Here is a 23,274-nt window from a genome sequence, read left to right as displayed (position 1 = left end):
AGAGGGGGCTTTCCTGATCACCAATATGTAATAAAGTGCGGAAACTTATAGTTAAAAAGTTATTTGTTGTTAAAGTTTCGAAATTTAGCAAATTTTTATACTACCTTCACTTACAATTTGTAAATCTTTTAATACGTTCATCCACATACATGTCTATACAAATTGGCAACGATACACTTAAATTGCATTTTTGTATATTTTACATTTTATTTTTGCATTGTTTTTACTTAATATAAGTGTTTTTATTAAATTAATCGCGCCTTTGAACATGCACATTTATATATATAAATATATATATTGTGACGAATATTAGTGACACTAAGTGATACTCACATCACTAGTCTGATGCTACGCAAATGAAGCCACAACAACAATAAAGCAGACAGTCACTTGTATCTACATAAACGAATCAATCATTATATCTACACATATCTACGTACACGCAGCAGAGAAGCAACGCACAACCACATGCATATATCTGAGATATCTGAGATACTCCCGAAAGTATGCAATAATTGTGCAAGTATCACTCACATATACACGCGTATGGGCTATGAGAGAAGCTATAAAATCATCTGCATCTGTAGTTATAGCTGATAAGTTTATAGCTGATAAATAAGTAGTAGATTCTAGAAATAGAAACGCCTAGAAGTATGCGAACGACACAGCACAGAGTATAAAAGCAGCAACAGTTGAGGCAAGAAGATCAGTTTGATTTAAGCAAGCTATCAGTTGCGAAGTATAAGTGTTATTGTGAAGGCCTTTAATAAAGGCCATTTTGCATTATTGAATAGTGGAGTTATATATTCAACAGTTTGGTGATTCGAACGTTAGTAGAATATTTGGAATAAGCGGAATTGCAGTAAATTCGCAACAATATATATATATATATTATTTATGGCATTACAAACCTATGCTGCCACATCAACAAAAAAAAATACATATTACCTTACCACCTTTCAGTTTATAAACAAAAAGGAAAATATATATTTTTACGGATGGTATGTAGGTGTATTTAATAGCCTCAATTAATTTCACGGCCGCGCTTATAAACAAATAACCCTTAGCCGGTCTAACACCAGCTTCGCGAACCACAGTATTTCTGAGTAGAAAACCTCTCCGACTAGGCGGCCTTCGGCCGCGCTTATAAAAAATAACCCTTAGCTGGTCCAACACCGGCTTCGCGAACCACAGTATTTCTGAGTAGAACACGTTTCCCCGTAGGCGGCCTTCGGACGCGCCTTTAAAAAATAACCCTTAGCCGGTCCAACACCGGCTTCGCGAACCACAGTATTTCTGAGTAGAACACCCTTTCGCATAGGCGGCCTTCGGCCGCGCTCATAAAAAACAACCCTTAGCCGATACAACACCAGCTTCGCGAAGCACAGATTTTTCTGAGTAGAACACCCTTTCGCATAGGCGGCCTTCGGCCGCGCTCATAAAAAATAACCCTTAGCCGGTACAACATTAGCTTCGCGAACCACAGATTTTTCTGAGTAGAACACCCTTTCGCATAGGCGGCCTATGTCAAAATTTTTACAGAAATTTGTAAACTTTAACAACAAATAACTTTTAAACTATAAGTTTGCGCACTTTAAAATATATATATTTGTGATCGGGAGAACACACTCTTTCATTTTATATCAAGTTTAACCCCGGACTCGGGGGGTGCTAAACTAAATCGCTGCGATATCAAATTACATTAATATACCGAATATTGGAATTGAGTTAATTCATGTGCCTACAGTAACGCCATTGTGCCAGAAAAAAACGTGCCCAATGGAACAGTTTTTCGCGGATAACTTTTAAACGGGTAAAAAAAGGTAACTTCCGCTTTCAGATTCTTAATCTAGACATGAATACGCGTCTTTTGATACCTCACTCGAAAAAAGGCCCGAATTTCGGTGGGTACCATAAACTGCACAATTACCAAGAATAAGATAAATGTATAGACGAATTCATTGAAAGAAGGATACGTAATACATATATGTCGCGACTTCATAATTAAATTAATAGAGCAACTAAGGCAACGCTTGCCGCACAATATAGAAACGCTTAGCAAAACAGATTTCTTTTCGGTTGAAAACACATTAAGAATTGCAAAACCTCAAAGGTTTTCATATTTCACAAATGAAAAAAAAAAAAAAACAAGTATAGCACTGATGAACTAACGAGATTACAAATGCAGTGGAAAAATATCTATCTCCGAAATCGGAAAAATGTGACATCAACATTAAGTTTTTGGTTTGATGTTAAACAGTATAATTCCAAAAGCTTGCCGATTTTGTGCTGCCACTAAGTAGTGCTGAAGTTGCAAGAACGTTTTCAAACATGAGTTTGATTAAAAGCAAATACAGAAACAAAATGAGTTTAGTTATGTTGAATTCGCTTCTGACAAAAAGAAGTGGTCTTAAAAGGCTAATAAATGCTCTCATGACGCTGAAATAAACAACGTATTTTTGTTATTAAAAAATATAAAATGAACTATAAAAACAGTATTACTTATGTACCTCTCTTGAACCTTATTTAGGTTTTTTTTTTTGTTAGTTTACTGTAACTTTTTTTAACTTTGTTTAAGTTTGATTTGAAATAAATGTGAAAACTTACATTGAAAAATATACATATTCTTTTTGCAAAGGGGTTTGGATTTTCTTGAAGAAATTTAGCTCTTTCTTTTGGGGCTACCAAAGAAATTTTTTTTCTGGCAACACTGCCCACCGCTGCTCATGACTAAGTGCACTAGTTTGATTAGTACTCAAAGCAGATCTCTGGTATAAACAAAGATACAAGCACAAGTGAACTTTATATAAGCATGTGGCTTCAAAAGAATTGCTTTGATGTCAGTATCAATAGCCCTGTTTTTTTACATCTATGTACGTTTACGCTTAAACTTTATGTGGACTGCTGAGCGTTAAACGTTATCTACTCTTCTGAAATTGCTGCACATAAAATTAGTACTACTAAATTTCAATACGCCTAATACTCAGATGCAACTGAAATATGTGTCTATGTTTCACCTCAACACTAATTCTACGTATCACCTCTAAAAATGGTGTGTGTCCACTATTCATTGCAGCAGATTCAGCTATTTGTTATACACTATGGCCACCAGAGGTTTGTGTCTGCGCTTATTCAACAACTGCCGCTAGATGGGTCTCCTAAACCGTTATCTAAGCGAGGATAAGCGTTTTTTTACGCAAACGTAGACACGTGTAAAAAAACACGGCTAATATTCCGAAAGCGGATATATAAAATTTTACCCGGAACACTCTAAACCGCGCTTTAAAAAATAAAACTGTGTCAGTCCACCATCGGCTACGCATCTACAGTATTTCTCCACAACAACAGCATTACACGGTCCAACATCGGCTACGCATCTACAGTATTTTCCCACAACAACAACAGCATGAAACTTAAAACCAGAACATAACAACTTGCAACAATTTTTCACAAATATCTCTTGTCAGAAGTGAAATTTTGGATTTCCGCCTCCAGGTTATTGTTTCCGAGGTCAAGAGGAGTTAAGTTCATAAATTCTTAAAAATAATAGGCGTCGCTTAATATTATCCCGATATTTTTGGAGGTGCTTTAGATGTCAACCCCATTTGTAAATGTTAAGTATCGATACTTATGGTAAATGTAAGTATTGATACTTTCGGTCAGATACTAAGTAGGTATGAATACTTTTTTTGTCAGTGCTATTTGCAAAAACAGATATCGATTTCTGGTGCTCCCTGTTTTCCTAATGTCAACATCTTTGACCTTTGTTTTGATACTCACTGTTTCTTAAAGGATTTAATAAGAAGTTATTGATAAGCTTATTTTCGCAGTGGTTTTCGATTTTTTTGCAAAATTTCGCACTTATATTCATTAATTTCTGTGCATTTAGGTTCCCATCTTTCTTAGCGTTCTTTATTTTCCTTATTTGGTAAACCCTTACGCTTACAAGTATTCCGTACTGTAATTATACATTATTATTTACCACATCTACAATCAAATTCGTGCAAATTGAGCGACTCTTCAAACAAATATTTATTTTTACTAAGGTAACTGTAAATTTTTTTCGCTTTTCAATTAGCGATGCAGCGAAAACTATGAAAACTATCGATTAAAAAGCTAATAGAAAAACCAGAATAGATCACACTCTCTTACTTTACCCAAAACCATGCGACAGATACACAATCATTTAAAAGTGATCCTTTCGTATGATTCCTTACCTTGCTGCATATAGTATTTAAAATATGTGAAACAGAACCAAAAATACCGATAAGCAGAGCACGTGTATACTTATTTGAGACATCGTTCTCTCTTTTGTTTACAGATAGCATAACAAGGAATGTATTAGGAGTGAGGTATAAACATAGTTTGCTATGCACTAATTTAGTACGTAGATAAGTAGATTTATGTGCATGTAGAGTAAGAAATTTAGTTTAAATAACGGTTCTGGGCAACCACAACATGAGTCTTGTGATGAAATTTCTCCACGTAGTGTTTTTTAATAAGCGTTATTCCTTAAACAATACGGTTTAGTACAATTTTCTTCATCGGCCCTTATTCACTATCATTCAGTTGTGAAACATACTCATGTAAATCTAAAAATACTTCTGAAAAACGATACACAAACCAGAACCGAACTAAACCCTCATTTTGAAATGGGTCATTCCATGACTATTTGTGTTTTCGTTATGTATATAACGTGTTTAACTTACCTGAAGTTGCCCTTTTTAGGCAAGTAGTCCTTAAACTGTTTCAAGGTTGGTTCCGATCCTGGAATTTTCGTTCTATATGGATATTCTTCGTCACAGAAAGAGAATACGACAGTTGTGGTTTCCAGTGGTTTCGCAGGGAGCGGTGGTGGTTGTGGTTGATGATGCACACTACTGCTACCACTACTACTGCTACTAAGCGATGGTGGTTGCTGCGATAGTTGTTGTGTGGAGCGACGAGATCTTCTGGTCCCATCTTCCAGTCTTCTTTTTACCTCTTCAGACTTTGATGTCGTATTAGATCCAGACCGCGAACTTCAAATACCATTACACACAATTACGTACGTACATACAAAAAACAGAAAATTTTAATTTTACCTAGCATCTTTGTACTTTATAAGAGTATCGGCTGAGAAAATACTGATTCCGCTATCCGTGTTGGTGGAAGGCCATTTATTCGTTAGCTTTCTAGACGAGGAACTGTGATCAGGCATTGATTTAGAGTGTTTCATAGAGTGGCCCCCTAAAATAGAAAAGGAAAAATTTTACAAACAAGTATTTAACACTTAATACACTAGAGTACCCGGCGACCTTTGTTCTGTCCGAAAATTGGTTTGCCATGATATAAAAAGTGAGACCCGTTTCCATCCTTCACCCTCTATCCCATTCTCCTTCACTTTTTCTTGCTCATATATGAAATCTCTATACTAAATATTGAAGCTGAAGCAGGCAGCAGCCCAATAGACCGGGTCACAAAAAAAAGTTGTAAAAGTCCGCCCGCTAATATGAAGCTTATGTTAAAAAGACGGTCCCGCCTTCAGAGCTGGGACACTTTTTAAACAACAGCGGTGACCATGAAATCGCCCCTAATGTGATGTCAATGCAAGACACATGATTTCTTGAAGCTCCTTAATCAACGATAGAGTTGAATTCCTTCTTCGCTACATCCTTAATTCTAAAGTAAGTATTTGTAGCACCAGTAATACGCCTACATTTACACTCTCTCGTTGGGATATGTTCACAAGATATACAAAGCTTTCTGTGTCTAAACTCCAAAACCTTTACACAGTATTTTAATTTATTTTACAATACAGTATTACAACTTGGCCTACCTGTCAATTTCCGTCACCTTCTTCGTGTCACTGTGCTTATTCGCTAGCAAGGAATCCGATTCAACCTCTGGTTGTTGTTGTGTTAACAGTGCTTCGCCCCATTCAATGACGACCATTCACAAATTGTAATCAACCTCTAACGGGAGTCCAAGGAAACTGGCTGTTTCAACAGGGGGGACCATAGGGAGATTCGTGCTGGAGGCGTAGGGTCTACATTAAAATTGAGAAGATGGTTGGTGTCATGTGAGGATACATCGCATGCAGGACATACATTACGTATGTCGGTGTTATCCACATACGTTATCGATTCGCTTCAACCACACCGTTATATGATATTTGCGTTACCTGAAAATTTTTCAAAGCATACCGATCGCTTGGTAGTTTTTGGAAATCTCATAGCGGCCTTTGTACTTAGCGATGCATTTTTTATTAGTCCCAGCAGTAGAGGCGAAATTTTGTATCACTACATAATTCCCCACACCGAAAACATTTGCTGGAACACTTTGTTTTAAAAAATACTTCTTATTATATTCGTGAAACCTTTCGTTATAATTGAATTCTTTTTTCCAATTTCCTTATGTTGTGACAGTCTGGTCCTTAATTTTAACTGTGTTGCGCCCACACATACGCTACTGCACCTATTTTCTCCATTTCCTCTACATGAAATTTCGTACACTACATTGCTTTTTTCCGTTTGTGGTATTTTCGATTTTCTTTCCTTGAAAATATGTTTTAATGCGTTCGCCGGTTTGTGTTTTTTCTCTACTGTAGCAGTCGGATTTTGCTAGCCGCTCCGACAGTTGAGGTACATAAGCTTTAGACCTGTATGTGAATACTTTTTCAGATTTTTGTTGACTGTTGACAGAATTAACCCCTTTAGGTAGTAATTTTACAGTCTGTGTCGGAAAATCATTGTTTCTTAATAGTGAAAATATCCCGTTTTGTACTTCTTTGTGGTAAACCTGGTCCAAAGTCTGCAACATTCGTCGTATACAGCCCATCGCTGTATTCATAACCATTGACTTTGGATGTTTGGAATTATAGTTTATAATTCGTCCCAATGACGTTGGTTTCTTATACCACTTCAGCTTTAACCTTTAAAGGTCTTCGGGTCATATTTGACCCATTTTAGGAAGAAAATCGTTTTTTCCGGAAAAGTTTGAGGATATAGTTTTTCATATTTTATGACTTTTATTCATTTTAGAAGCCACAAATATACTAATGATTTTGAACTCCTATATTTACTACTTTTATTGATATACAATTTTTTACAAATAGTGTCAAATATAGTCAAGTTTGACCCATTGTAAGCGCACTATTATTTTTGTTTTGTTCTAATCTACTCTCATGGCGAACTTCCGCTATTCTCACGTCTATAAATTCAAAACAAACGCTTATAGACATATGTTTGTCTCGCTTCCTTTTATTGCGTTTGTGTTTTTATATCGGGGAATCCCCAGATTATAGGTTTGTGAGTGAACTAAAAATGTTTCCTTGCAGTACTGATACAGTAGTAAAATAAACACGGAAAGAGTAACGCGAATAAATTTGAACGCTAAGAAAAATGGCTTCAAAGAAAATAAAAGATAGTGAAATAGAGGTCCTATTGAATGAAGTATCAGACGAATTGTAATCTTGTTCAGAAAGTGAAGATAACATTGAATACGCTGAGTCGTCAGATAGTGAAAGTGATAGTCAAAGTAATAACGAAAATATTTTCACTGAGGACATCGTTTCAAAAAATGGACAAATAAGATATTCAAAGGCACCTTGTAACAATAGATATGGATGAGCTTCCATGGAAAATGTTATCAATAAAATTCCTAGTGTGATTCGCTACGCCTCTTCAAGAATTACTGAGGAAGAGATGTCAAGCTTTCAATTATTCTTCCCAACTCCTGTGATGGGCACTATTTTGAGATGCACAAACATTGAAGGAAAACGTATTGAAACGAAACGAAACGGTGATCATTGGACCGGCATCGACGAAATTGAAATGTTCGCATTTATTGGTTTACTTTTGTTAGCTGGAGTGTATCGGAGAAACAATGAAAGTACCGAAAGTTTATGGCACCCTGAAAGAGAAAGACCCACATTTGGAGCAATTATGCCATTGAAAAGGTTCAAAGTCATTTCAAGAGTGATAAGGTTCGACAATAGAGACACGCGTAACCAACGGAGAATGGTAGACAAGTTTTCTTCGATACGTGAACTGTGGAATCAGTGGGTTGACTTGTTGCCCAAACTTTATAACCCTTCACAAGATATAACAATCGATGAGCAGCTGGTAGCATTTAGAGGAAGATGCCCATTCCGACAATACATACCATCAAAAGCAGCAAAATATGGGATACAATTTTGGGTTCTTTGTGATGCGGTTACTAGTTATGCCTGGAGTATCCAACCGTATACAGGCAAAGATATAGGAGCCATGTCCGAAAAAAACCAAGGTATGTGTGTAGTTCTTGATTTGACAGCTGGACTTAAAGGGCATAATGTGACTGCAGACAGTTTTTTCACATCTTATCAACTAGGACAAAAACTACTGGGAAAACACATTACTTTAGTTGGAACCATTCGAAAAATAAGCCTGAGTTGCCGCCCGAGTTAGTAACAACTAAAGGAAGGCTTCTTTATTCTTCGACATTTTGTTTTACAGAAAATACCACCCTGCTATCTTACATCCCAAAGAAAAATAGACTGGTGCTTCTGTTTAGCACTTTGCATCATAGCTCAGAAGTAAGTGATCGCGAAGACAAAAAACCTCAAATAATATTGGATTATAACAAGTGTAAAGGTGGTGTAGATACGCTAGATAAAGTTGTGTCCTGTTATACTTGCAAAAGAAAGACAAACCTATGGCCCCAAGTTGTATTTAGCAATATGATTGACATATCAGCGTATAATGCTTTTATTTTATTTACATCGGTTAATAATGGCTATAACGAAAACTCTTTTTCCAAACGCCGGCACTTCTTGGAAAACGTAGGCCTCCAGCTTACAGCGCCTTTTATAAAAAAAAGAGAAACGTTACCAAGGGCTAAATTTTCTCGGGAAATCGTTAATAGAATTCAAGATTTGGATCAACACGATCAACAGCCGTCTATTTTAGCAAGATCGGAGTTAAGACCAGACAAAAGTACAACAAAAAGACGTCGATGCCAACTATGCCAGAAGACAGATAATAAAACTGGATTAGTCTGTACCAGTTGTGAATCCTTTGTATGTAAGGAGCATTCTAAAACGATTGTTTTATGTAACCGATGTAATAATTAAAAACTTGAATTATCTAGATATAATTTTGCCATGAATTCAATTTTATTTTTTTCGTGAATTTAAATAATTCATATTATATTTTTATTCCATACACTCTATTTAAATATGTGTTTCTTGCTTAGTTTTGCGAAATCAAAAAGAAAAAGATTGAAATAAATGCTGTTAAAAGTCTAAAATATTTATTAATTTTAGCTAAATATAATATGCTATATTTTATACAACATTGTAATATGTTGAATTAGTTCTATGCCACAACTTTACCGCTTGGGTCTAATTTGACCCAAAGAACTTGAACGTCAATATTTTTGAAGAACTTATGAAGGTTAATTGATTTCCTCGTATATTTACTTCAGAGTCTAAATAAGTTAACTTTCCTTCCTTTTCAATTTCTACTGTAAACTTTATATTTTTGTCAAAATTGTTCAGCGCGTCAAGTATTTTTCTATTTCATCTTCGTTGTCTATCGCGAATAAATCGTCGAAATACTTCGTAAGTAATCGTGGTTCTCGTTCCAATTTATCCATTGTGAAGTAGGTGATCCCATTGGCTTTCCTTTTAACTGCGTATATGCCGCAGCGTCAGCTTTCATTCGCATAACATAGAATAGTCAGCGTAGCCGCTGCATTTTAATTCGCTGGACTATGTTGATGTCTGCGTAAAGCTCGTACAGCTCATCATTAAATCTTTTTCGGTACTTGCCATCGCCAAAGCGTAGAAGTCCATAAAGCTTTCGAAGAAATTTTCTCTCGAACACCCCTGAGCCGTTTCATCTGATGTTGTCATGGTCCATGCTTCTGCACCATATAGCAGGACGGGTACGATAAGAGACTTGTAGAGCATTTTCTTTTGCCGGGAGAGGACTTTACTCTTCAATTGCCTACCTAGTCCGAAGTATCATTTATTGGCAAGTGAATCTTCGCTGGATTTCAGAGTTAATGTGGTTGTTAGTGTTTATGCTGGTTCCCAAATAAACGAAGTCCTTTACTATTTCGAAATTATGGCTGCCAACAGTAGATTGGTTGCCAAGGCGGCTATGCGCTGACTCTTCGCTCGATGACAGCTGGTACTTTGTTTTGTCCTCATTCACCAGCAAAACCCTCTTTACCGCTTCTTTTTCGAGTTTGGAGTAAGCAGAACTTAGGTGTTCAGGCCGATGATATCAATGTCATCAACATTCGCCAGTAATTGCACGCTTTTATATAAGATTATTCCAGAGCGTGGAGTGGAACCGTGTGTAGAAGTCCACGAAAGTGGGGAAAGCTTCTGACCGCCATTCACCTGGGGATGGCCAGAACGATTCTTTTTCATGCGCTTCGAGCAGCTCACTACTTCCGGTCGCTTGCGGCCAAGTATCCTCTGGGTAGCCACTGAACATCCGTTTAGTGGTGAGCTAATGTGAGAAGGCGACAACATAGCCAGGCCACTCTGACATACTTGGTTTAAGAGCTAGCTGGGGGATCTTTTATCGGCAGCGTCTGTCCATCACGAGGTGTGGATGCAAGCGCATCACTATATAAACGTGCAAATAATATTTTCATCCCCACTGAGCGGGTTGTGAGCTGGACTTGGGACGCGCCATGTGAAACCATACCCCAATGAATAGCAACAACAAGCTTCGGATAAGTCCGGACTAAAAGGAGTAATGACTAAAAATGTATTCACTATTCCAAAAACAAAAAATAAAGGCTGCGATCTAAAAGTGATAGTCCAGTAATGGGAATGTATGGATTGCATTCCTTAACAACTCTGTTATAAGTGAACAAAGTCAACTTTAATTAAATTATAAAATACGAAGACTATTATTAGTAGCTTAATAATTAAACTTAAGATTGCATTCCGCTCTGAATGTCATAGAAGTCATTTGTCTATAGTGCATGTGTCTATAGTGCAAAAGTCTCTCTTTAACTTTTGAATAATTTTCCAACGGTCTAAGGCGTCAGAACGTTGTTTTATTCTATTTCCGATCCTAGTGTATACAATGCTCGTGAATTCAGTACTGCTTCTATTCAAAAGTGAATTTGGATTCAGCAACCCAGCTAATATTTAGGTTAGATAGCGATTAGAAAACGAATCGTACTCTAATGAATTTCTCTAAGGTAGAAGATTAGAAGACGATTTGAGAAACTGTCGAGATGTATAGCATTCTCGAAAAAAAGGATTAAATAACATACAGAATTGGTATGTGCCTAAATGGTGAATAAAAGGAATAGCAACAAAAAGGCAATACTTTGAAGAAGTGAAATTCAGAAACATGTCCTAGTAGCCACCGCCGTTTGTAAACTTTGCAATTTTTCTCTAATATCAATAACAAAAACAACTGTATAAAGCAATACGAGCAAGTCTCGCTAATTTAATACAGATGATAATATTGATATAATAGTAACAGCGGAAGTATTTCTAATTAAAGCAAATACTGTAAAAATCCAAAAAATGTTACTAAGCTTTCAAAGTGCGCCTAAAACATTCCACACAATTAGGATTAAATAACATACAGAATATAATAAAAACAAAAGGATACTTTGTTCTAGATGTCGATAAAGGGGTTAGAATTCTAATCAAATTCTAACGTCGAGTTCCAATTGGTTTCGAATGTGAGTCTTAAATTGAAGCGCAATTGAATTCAATTATTTAGAATCAATTCAATTTTCATTGCTTTATTATTTCAAATACCTTTAATGGGCTATAAGCTTATATACTTAATATGAATATTCATAAAAATCCAAAACCTAGCTTAAGGAAATTTTAGCTGCCACTTAGTCCTTCGGAAGTTAGATCTGGGTTGATATAAGACTTGGATGGAGACACATTTTCTTCATAATGCCAGTCAAATATCATGGCAACAGTTTGCTCACTTTCCCTCTAACTTTTTTTTTATTATTAATTTTCACTTACTACTTTTGGTTATAACGAGTAAAAAACTTATTTTGCAACTACCAATATTTTCACTCAACTTTTCTCGATTATTATTTTTTTTTATAACACTAAGGATGAGTGATGACAATATTTCTCTACCGTTAGAAACTGTGTTTGCTGGGAATGACTCTTCTTAGGTGGGGTTTTTATGATTTTACACCTGCTTCCCAAATATCTACGAAGTGAGGACTTGCCCGCGGAATTAAACACCATTCGATCTTTTCGTTTGCTAATATCGGGGTCATAGAACAATTGTTTTTGTGGGCGTCGTTGAATTGAGATTGCTGAGGATGAATGATTGAAGCGTTGCAACTGTATACATACATACTTTGCAGTAAATCTAATTTTCTAATTAGCTTTGCATTTTACATATTAATTTTCTGAATGAATATAAAAATTATTTGTATTGTCTTTGGAGATTGTAGTTAGAACCCTGCCAACCAAAACTGCGTCAAAAACTGGATAATGACTGAGTAAAAAAATGGATAAAAAAATGGATAATTTTGTATAGGCAGTGTGCGGATTTTATCCATTTTCCCCTTGAGCGAGTCGTGTACGTGTGATCGAGCATCCTTCTCGCACTTATACCAAAGTGCCATAAGGAAAAATGCATAGTTGCACCTCTCTAACTGAAAATTTCCCATAACACAGGGTTGTATTTTTGTAGGGATGCCATATCGGAAAAATTTTATGTCTAAAAAATGCCCAAAATGTTTACCAAAATACCCAAAAAAATACCTAAAAAAGCTCCAAAATACCAAAAAAAATATTAGGTCGAGCTTTCAAAAGGGCAATTCCATTAAAAACCAATTAATCGATAAGCTAAATTTTTCAAATCAATTAAAACTAAGGATTATTGTGATAAGTATCTTTTTAATTCTATTATTTAATAAAGGACTTATTAGCTTTTTGATCACTCGATTTAATAAACTTTGATATTTATCAGAGAGCCAGTCAGTTATTTTTAACAAATGAATGAAAAATACTTGTATAACTTTGCAAACCAATTTCTTACTACAGAGTTGTTTTTCTAAAATATACAAAATTTTGGGATACAACTTTTTGATTCGATTGACAGTACTATCAAAAGTACAATAATTTAATTATGTTTCTTTTGGTATATGTCTAAACTTGAAACTCATTTGCAAGGAGTAAAAAACACACACTTTTCTTACAACTTTACAAAATTTTACCAAATTTTCCCTAGCTATATACATGTATCCTTTATTTTCCAAAAATTTTAAAAAGTCGGATGTATATTTGAACTGTTACGTACCTTCGGTTGACTGTTCGTGGTCTTGGGATGAACGCCATGTGGCGTTCCCTGCTCGGATATGGCTATCTTGGAGGACGCCGCCTCCATATCGTAGCCATGGCAGAATTGACAAAGTGATCAATTTTGTCACATTCTTCTTTGGCCAAAAACTTATAAAAATTGTTGCGAACAAACGAATATATTTATTTTAGGGTGTTCCTCCCCTTTTTAATTCGTTGGTTCGGAACCATTTTTATTAATAATTGAAAAAGATTTTATACATCGAGCAGTTAAATTTTTGTTACATTTTTATAGTTCATTGTAACTTAAATGAAAGGTATAAATATTAATAATATTTTAATTTACGACAAAATGTGTTGAATGTTTCTTTTTTTGTAAATATTTTTGTTTTCCATATTCAATTTAAAGTTTTACATCTTGTGTTACATATTAAATATGTATTTTGAATATACAAAATTTTGTGCTTTTTTTTTTTTGGTTAACAATTTTTTGCCTTCGTTGCTGCTTAAATTCTAGTAAGAAAATTTTGGATTTATTTTTCAATGGAATTTAACGTTTTATCAAGGTATTAAAGTAATGTTAATTTACTTTACTAAGGCGGTTTTTATGTACCACTTTTTCTTTTTTTTTGACTTCATAGAAAATAGTTACGTTAGGTTCGTTAATTTTAGTTATAATAAACGGACCTTGATAAATATTTTCATGTTTATGATGTGGTTCTTTTTGTAAAAGTACTCTATCTCCGATTTTTACAATTAAAGGTCGTGCCGTTTTATCGTAAAGATTTTTACTTTGTGATTTATTTTTATTAATTAGGTTTTGTGCCATTTTGTGCGTTTTCTGCATCCTAAACTTAACTTCTTTGGCGTAGTTTTCGACATTATAAATTGGGTCAATTGTTTCTTTTGTCAATTCATTAGGCAAAGTTGCCTTTTTCCCAAAGACTAATTCGTAAGGCGAAAATTGATTGTCGAAAACTGTGCTACTCGTAGTGTTGTGTAGCAAGGTAAAATATTTTAAATAAACATCCCAATCAGAAAAAATGTCTTTTAAATATGCACGCAAGTATTCATTAAAAACTCTATGATTACGTTCAATCGTGCCAACAGTTTCATGATGGTATGCAGTTGAAAAATTATGTTGGATATTTAAAAGTTTAGTTAATTCTTCAAATAATTCATTTTTAAATTCAGTACCTAAATCTGATTTTATGGCATTCATTGTGCCGTAAGTTAAAATGAATCCTTCAAAAATAGCTGAAGCGATTGTTTTTGCCGATTTGTCTGGTACAGCGACTGTTACCAGATATTTAGTCATGTCGCAAATCATGGTAAGTGCGAACTTGTTACCATATTTGGACTCAGGTAGGGGTCCTATTGTGTCAATTACTAGTATATCAAATGGTTTGCAAGGAGTTGGTGTTAAAACAAGTTTTTCTTTTGTTTTAGGTTTAACCTTGTTTAAGAGACAATCCTTACAATTTTTGATATATTTCGATATATCACGAGTCATGTTCTTCCAATAAAATTTTGTTCGCAATTTTGCGTAAAGTCTTTTCATTCCGCAATGTCCACCGGAAATGGGATCATTATGGTAAATTTTCATAAGTTTTAATTGTGTATCTTCATCTGTTACTGTCTCCACTGGATCTGTTAATATAATTTCTAATGATTTTAAAATTTTATTTCCAATATTTTTGAAATTTGTAATAGTGTAATGTTCGAACACAATATCGTTTTTAGGCCATTCAATCTGCTTAATTTTGCGTTTGCCGGCTTCTGATTCAAGCCTCGAAAGTAATTTCTCTAAAGTCATTATTTCGTTAACAAGCTCAAAACTAAGTAACTCGAGTTTCTTATGTTTAATATGCGCAAAAATTCTTAAATTTGTTGTTTTATTATTTTTATCGTACGTAATTGCAGATCTTATTCGTGGAATCTTTTTTGAAAAATTAAAAGAAAATTTGTCGTAGACATGTAAAGTAAGTTGTTTTTCGTCGTTTTTGTCTGTATTCTTATGTAAATTTTTGTCGTTTGCCTTTTTTGTCATGGCTCTTGTCTGTACTGCCAAAATTTGTTTATTAGCTTCTTTAATCTCATCGATTGTTATACGCGATAGTGCATCAGCACAAACGTTTGATTTACCTTTTATATATACAATAGTAAAGTTATATTCAGATAGTTCCAGTCTTATTCTGGAAAGTTTTGAAGATGGGTCTTTCATGTTGAATAAGTATACTAGAGGTCTATGGTCTGATTTTACAATAAAATGGGTACCATACACATATGGTCGAAATTGCTTGATTGCAAAGTAAATAGCTAAAAGCTCTAATTCTATAATAGGTTTTTTCTGTTCGGCTTTATTAAATGCTTTAGAAGCGAAACAAATTGGTAAATCACTACCTTGCTGTTCTTGACTTAAAATAGCGCCACATCCAGTTGTGGAAGCATCAACAGTGATAATGAATTGTTTAGTAAAATCTGGATATTGAAGTAATTTTGGTGAAAGTAACGCTGCTTTCAAAGATAAAAATGCTCTTTCGCACTCAACATCCCATACGAATTCAACTCTTTTTCTGCTTAATCGGTTCAGAGGCGCTGCCAGAGACGCAAAGTTAGGTATAAACCGTCTGTAAAAGTTTGAAAACGCGACAAATCGTCGTACCGCGTCTTTGTCAGTCGGTTTTGTATACTTTTTAATTGCGTTTATTTTAGAGTCGTCTGGCAACAAACCTTTGGCTGAACATTTATGACTTAAAAATGTAACTTCTGGTCGTAAAAAGTTGCATTTATTTGGGTTAAGTTTGAGATTAAAAGATCTACAAGTATCGAAGACTTTTGAAAGATTTTTAATGTGGTGTGCTTCGCTACACCCTATGACGATAATATCGTCGACGTACAAAAATGCGACATTGGGTGGTATACCCGAAAAAGCTATTGTCATCATTCGTGAAAACGAATTTGGTGCTATATTTAGGCCGAATGGAATCACTTTCCATCTAAATGCGCCACGGTCAGTGCTGAAAGACGTAATGTCACGAGAATCAGGATGCAAGGGTATTTGATGAAATCCTGAAAAAGATCTAATGTGGAAAAATATTTTGCCCTGCCAAGATTGTCTAAAATATCGTCAACTCTAGCTAGTGGAAATTTGTCAGCAATGAGTTTTTTGTTTACCGCGCGAAAATCTACGCACATACGATATGCTTTTTGACCATTAGTATCTTTCTTTGGGACTACAATCAAAGGACTATTGTAATTCGAATAACTAGGTTCAATCAAATCATTGTCTAACAATTTATTTACTTGTCGATTTATTTCTTCGCGTTGAGATTATGGCAATCTATAGTTTTTAACATATACCGGATCGTTGTCTGTCAATCTTAGTTTTTGCTCGTAAAAGTTGTTTAAAGTCTTTTTGTCCGTGTCAAGAGCGAAAATGTCGGCATAATCTATGCAAAGGTCAATTAATTTACTATGAGCATGTTGAGGTATTTGATTTTTTAAAATCGAAGTTAGTTTTTTCGTAGGTTTGTCTTCTGTTTCTGTTTTGTTAATTGTATAAACATTGTAGTTTGAAAGGTTTTCTGTCCGAATACTTTTTCTTTTCACATACTTTATATCATCTGTGGTATTTATGACTTTAATTATTGGGTTACTGGAATTAACAATGCACCTAGCTGTGAAAACACCTTTTTCGATTTCCTGCGAGTCCACGAAAAGTGGTTCGGGTGAATTTCCTAAATCAAAAAGTCTGAATATTTAGCATCTTGGAGGAATGATACAACTGTCGGTTTCTGTTCCGTGTAGGATTGGTATCGCGACTTTTTCATTACCTGCCCAAAAGGAAATACTATTTCTTTCATAATTAATAATGCATTTGTTAATTTTCAGAAAATCTTTACCCAGTATGCCTTCGGATGGAATATTAAAGTCTTCATTCACTACATGTAAAGTATGTTTAATAGAAAAGTTAGAAAAATTTAAATTTGCTGTAATTTTACCTAAAGTGGAAACTGAATTGGAAGTGACACCGGTAATGTTAATAATGTCGTTCGTATTTAATGAAATGTTACTGTCTAGACATGATACTTTTATTAAGGAAATGTCCGCTTGAGTGTCTACTAGGAAAGAACAAAATTTTTGTGACTCGTTTAGTTGTAATTCTATGAAATCAGAGTAATTTAAATTTAAACAATAGATGCCTATTGGTGAGAGAAGTTCGCTTACTGGCTTAGTTCGTCCTCCCTCAGTGTTCGCTCCTGAGGGGCGCTGGCGTTTAAAGCGCGAACGTTTGCGTTTCGACCTCTACTGTTTGAGGATCTTGAATTGATGTTTCTATTGTTACTATTGTTTGAATTAGGATTTGTATTTGAACGCGTATTATTATTGTTATTATTCTGGTATCTATTTCCGTTATAATTTCTATATATTTGATTGTTGTTACCGTTATAGTTACTATTATATGAAAATGAACTATTATTTCTATAACCAGTATAGCCACGGTTTGGGTAAAAACCTCGATAACTACCACGTGAATTTCTGAATGTATTGTTACCGCGCGATCGAAAAGCTAAAACCTGACGCTCAGTTACTTCATTGTTTTGTTCTACAATTAATTTTGCTACCACGTCTTTCGGATCACTGAATGCTGTTGAGGCTAGAATGGTTTTTACTAAATTTGATTTTGCATTTAGACGACACACGTTAACAGTTTGTTCGACTGCCATTTCATGAGCTTTCGTTTGAGTGATCCCTTCAATAATAAGAGACCGCTCAAGTGAGTCAGCTAAATCTTCAACTTTTTTGGCGAAATCTGTATAATTGTTTCCGTTAACATTTAACGCTGCAATTCTCCCTGCTACAACTATCGAGTTGTCTGGTTTGATCCTATTACGTAGAGCTGTTTTAATTTCGTTGACTGAAGCTACTTGTGTTGGTATTGCTTCACGAGCTTTACCCTCTAATTTTGATTTTAAGAACGCTATAATGGTATCGGTTAAATCTGCAGTAGGGAATTGTTCAAGTAATGCAATTTTGTGCTAATGGATCACCACTGTAGTTTTCTCTAATAGAATTAGCACATGTGTTAATAAAAATTTTCTTTTCCTCAAGTGTTGCCATGATTTGATCGTTAAGATCTGGAGCTGAATTAGCAGAAGATGAGGCCACGTTTGTACTAATTGGATCGTTAAGGTCTGGGTTTACGCTAGAAGAAGAGTTAACTAATTTTGTACTATTTGGGTCGTTAGGATCTGATTTTAAAGTAGAAAAAGTTAAAATTTCACTATTTGAATCGGTAAGATTTGAAACTAAATTAGAAGTTAAATTTTTAATGGAAGAATTTTCGAAGCCTGGAAAATCTGTTGATAAAGAAAATCTATTTTCCTGGTTTGTGACTTTTTCGGTCGAAGATGAAGCTAAACTTTCGTAGCTTGAGCCTGATTTATCTGAATCGGATTCTGAATCTGAAGTTTTTTGCACTTGTCTACCACTTCTAAGGTTGTACATATGAAATTACTAAAGCACTTGTTTGAATGTTGAATTTATATTTGGAGTAAAATTTTTGAGGAAAAAGAGCGAAAGAAAAAAAATTTAAGAAATATTTAACAATTTATTAGAAGAATTAATTAAAACTGCAGTAAATTTGTATGAAAAATCTATAAAAGTAATTGATTTTAAAATGGCTCAAAAGTATGTCTATTAATTGGTAAGTCTTAAAATGTACTCACGGGCGCACCGCTTTATTCAAAAGAAATCTCAATTTGGTTTTTAACGGAACCACCGTATGTATTAAAAAAAAATTGAATTGGTTTTTTTTAACGGAACCACCGCATATGGTCAAAAAAGTTACTTGGTTTTTAACGGAACCACCGCATATATCGAAAAAAAAAAATTTTAATTGGTTTTTAACAAACCACCGTTTATATAAAAAATTCAATTGGTTTTTTATAAACCACCGTTATGTCAAAAATCCAAAATTTATATGGAATCCGAGATTAATTTAATTGGAATGCGTAGACACCGAATTTAATGCAAAATTTTAATTTTTAATATACATACATATATAGGTTTAAAGAAAAAATACCCGTAGGCAAAAGAAATGTTAAATACGTATATGTATGTTATACTTATTGTGCTGCTGCCGTAAACGCTGCCGCTGTCGTCGCCAATGCTGCTGTGCCGGAGTTGTTTCTGCTGCCGGAGTCGAGGTCGCTGCCGCAGTCGCTGCTGGTTTCGCTGCTGCTGAGTGCGTGGAGTGGGTATTGTGTGCCGTTGAGCCCGTTAGATTTTTGTGGATTAACAAAATGCACCGTTGTGTATTTTTTTTTCGTACAGCACCCGCTCAATTCTTATTACGTTTGATTTAGGTAAAAATTCGGTGTTTTTCTAAATTACGCCTTTTCGTTTATTTCTGCTTAATAAGCCTTTATCTCCGTTTTAGTTAAATTTTGTAGCTTTAAATTTTAGTATTATTTGTGTTTGTCTCAATTTTATTTCTTGTAGTTATCTCTGTAGTTTTTAATTTATTTAATATTATATGTTTAAGTATTGTCTATTACTTCTGCTTCCGTTTAAAAATTTTTTATTAAGTTGCGATTTAATCAAAATGTCTTTTTTTCAATTTTATTACTTCTGCTTTCGTTTAAAAATGTTGTTATTAGATTCCGTTTAAGAAATTAGAAATTATTATGCTTCCGCTTAAAAATTTTTATTGTTAGATTACGATTTGATCACGTTTTTATTGAATCGAAAATGTCTTTACCCACTACCACTGCACTATCTCTTTACTTCACTGCTGCCAAAGTTTGAGTAGACCGGGCTCCAGCCTCACGGTCGCCATGTTACGTACCTTCGGTTGACTGTTCGTGGTCTTCGGATGAACGCCATGTGGCGTTCCCTGCTCGGATATGGCTATCTTGGAGGACGCCGCCTCCATATCGTACCAATGGCGTAAATTGCCACAAAATCAATAATATTCGCCTATGTGTCGTGGAGGCCGTCTCCGCCACACTTTCACTTCCATTAAAACAAAGCAAGAATTGAATTTAAATTTAATTTTTAATGATTACTTTATTCTTAAAGTAACTTGGAAAAAGTCTCTATGAAAAAATAGTACTACGTTTGTCAAAGCTGCCGAAAATTATATGATGGCGGTGAAACATGAAAATGTCGATGTCACTCTTGCCAATCGTTTTTCATGTTTCACCCCACATATATCTGGTTCACTTTTACACACTACATTACAATATCTCATGACGTATTATGTTTATATTTTATTCTTTCTGTTTTAATATTCACAATTAAATATCATTGTGAGTAACAATGTTGAGATGTTGCCAGATGATTATTAAAAAGTTAATTTGGGGGATTTTATCCTCACAAAACGATAGTAGCACCGAAAGAAAGTAATCAAATTACCTTTCTTTTGATATATACTAGCATATATTACTCGTTTACAATGAGTGAAAAATATTCACTTTCGTTACAACTTTATAAAATTTCTCAACATTTTTACTAGTTACATATATGAGTCTCTAAATTTGAAAAAAATGTTCAGAAATCGTTTATCAATTCTAACGATAGTAATATCGAAAGAAAAGTAATCAAATTACCTTTCTTTTGGTATATACTAGCATTAATTACTCGTTTACAGTGAGTGACAAATATTCACTTTCGTTGCAACTTTAAAATTTTCTTAAAATATTTTCTTCCTTGTCAGCAGTGGTTCTGATGAAGTCCCTTATGATGCTCCGAACGATATGTTTGCTACTGAAAAAATAGAAAAAATAAAGTCAAAATTAGTTATAGATTCAATATAACTTTCGGAGACAGGCTTTATTTACCTTTTCTAAAGTTCTGCTTACTGAAGCTGTTTTTGCATCCTGTGATGAGAGCAGGTTGAAGTATTTGATTGCTAAGAAGAAAAAAGAACAATACAAGTCAAAATTAGAAATCAATTCAACAAAATTGTCTAAGTCTGAATCTTGCCTTTTTCAGAGCTCGGTTTAAAGAAGACACTAGTGCTGAAATTTCATCCACCGAAAAATGGAAAATGGCCAGGATGGTTCCGCTATTAAAGGCCAGTAGCCAAGACACTTGAAGCCATTCTGCTTTTTTATTTTAATGCAAATTTGCGCCTTGCCAATCATCAGTATGGCTTCCGAAAATTACACAGCACTACCACCGCGCTAAATGCCATTACTACACATATAAATTGTGGATTAAATCAAAACCCCCACCATAGGATAGTACTCGTTGCATTAGACTTGTCAAAAACTTTTGATACGGCCAACCACGGCACGTTGCTGCAAGGCCTGGAAGGTTCTCCCCTTCCTCAAAGTCTCAAAAGGTGGACCGCAAATTATCTGTCTGGTCTACAAGCATCGGAACAATTCAGGAACGTAACATCCAAACCAAGAAGAATTTTGCAAGGGGTGCCACAGGGTGGTGTCCTATCCCCAATTCTGTTTAACTCCTACATATCATAGCTACCTTCACCACCAGAAGGAGTACCTATCCTTTCCTACGCCGATGACTGAACAATAATGGCCACAGGCATAGGCCCACACATGGATGAGCTTTGTAACAAAATAAACAACTATATTCCTGATCTCTCCAGTTTCTTCTTACTACTTACAAATCAATTGGCCGTCCGATTGCATGCTACGCGTCCCCGATATGGTCGCCAAGCGTAAAGGTTACTGGAAGAAAATGCAGGCCTGCCAAAACATTGCCCTCAGTACCACTACGAGCTGTCTTCTTATGTCCCCAGAACACCACCTACACAATGGGGCAAGACTACTCCCCATTAAGGAGAGAAATGAAATGCAGAACAAACAGTTTCTGTTGAATACCCAGAAACCTCATTGATGAGGCCACACCTGCCAGGGGCTTAAGGGGTCATCTCCGTAAGCATTATGGGGAAATACGGCACCTGAGAACATAGCCGTATGAAGGAAAAAACCACAAGCAGGTCTTCAGTGATATCCACAAAAATGCTTCGGACCACTATGTCAGGAATCGTTCGGCGAACCCCGTTCTTAGAGTTAAATACCCTGAACTCGCAGAAGAGGAGAGAAATCTCCCTATGGAGACGTTCGTCACTCTACCTCAACTTCGATCTGGATACTGTAACATGTTAAACTCTTATCAATCCAGTATCAACCCCGACATACAAAACGTATGTCCTGCTTGCAATGTCTCCCCACATGATACCAACCATCTCTTCAATTGTAATGTGGAACCAACGCCTAAAACACCCCCTCTATGCTCCACCCCTGTTGCAACTGCAAGTTTCCCTGGACTCCCATTAGAGGATATTGATGACAATTTGTGATGTTGTTGTTGTAGCGATAAGGACACTCCGCGAAGGTCTTGGGGAGTGTTATCGATGTTGATGGTCCTTCGTCGGATGCAGACCCGGTACGTTCCGTTACCAAGCCCGACCATCTCGGAAACGATGTGTTATTACCATATGCGACCTTCTAGGCCATAGCGCCCTCCCACCCCCTAGATTCATGAGGAGTTCGGGGTCGCCAGAACCTCGGCTGTTAATGAAACAGGATTCTCCACGGATAGGTGAGGTTGACAATTGGGTTTGGAGAAGCTATATATTGCGCTGGCAACCTGAAAAGGGTGCGCTGCACAACCCCTTTAATCTATTTGTTATTTTAGTCTCCTCTTACGACAAGCATGCCTATCGCGGGTATATTCTAACCCTGCTAACCCGCTGGGGGTAACAATTTGTGTTCGGTCGCGCCTATTGGTTGGGGCGAAGCACTGCTAAAACAGCAACAACAACAGCTATTTCGGCAGCTGTAAGAAATATTACCTTAACTTTTCTGCACTTTCGAGAACCCAGAAGTGTGAGAAAAGCCTACATAAGATTTTTTTTAAGAACGCCCTCATTCAGAATATTATTCAAAAACTCCCCATCTTAAGTTAATTTTACCATATTTCGAGCTAAGTTAGGGTTTTTATGAAAAACA

General features: G+C 35.4%; 1 protein-coding gene across 5 annotated transcripts in view; it reads right to left on the bottom strand.

Annotated features, from left to right (window-relative positions):
* LOC137236858 (axin-like) overlaps positions 1-23,274 on the bottom strand; it is a 1,106,688-nt gene that overhangs the window by 205,101 nt on the left and 878,313 nt on the right. For all 5 annotated transcript variants that reach the window (XM_067759895.1, XM_067759900.1, XM_067759898.1 and 2 more), the window contains 2 exons: positions 5,085-5,229; positions 4,710-5,021 (listed from right to left, as the gene is read on the bottom strand). In XM_067759895.1, coding sequence (XP_067615996.1) covers positions 4,710-5,021; positions 5,085-5,229 — 457 coding nt within the window. The remainder of the gene's footprint in view (positions 1-4,709; positions 5,022-5,084; positions 5,230-23,274) is intronic.

This window comes from Eurosta solidaginis, chromosome 1, assembly GCF_040869045.1.
Source record: "Eurosta solidaginis isolate ZX-2024a chromosome 1, ASM4086904v1, whole genome shotgun sequence".
Classification (NCBI taxonomy): Eukaryota; Metazoa; Arthropoda; class Insecta; order Diptera; family Tephritidae; genus Eurosta; species Eurosta solidaginis.
Note: the sequence above shows the minus strand (reverse complement) of the source record. Positions and strands in the feature narration are given on the sequence as shown.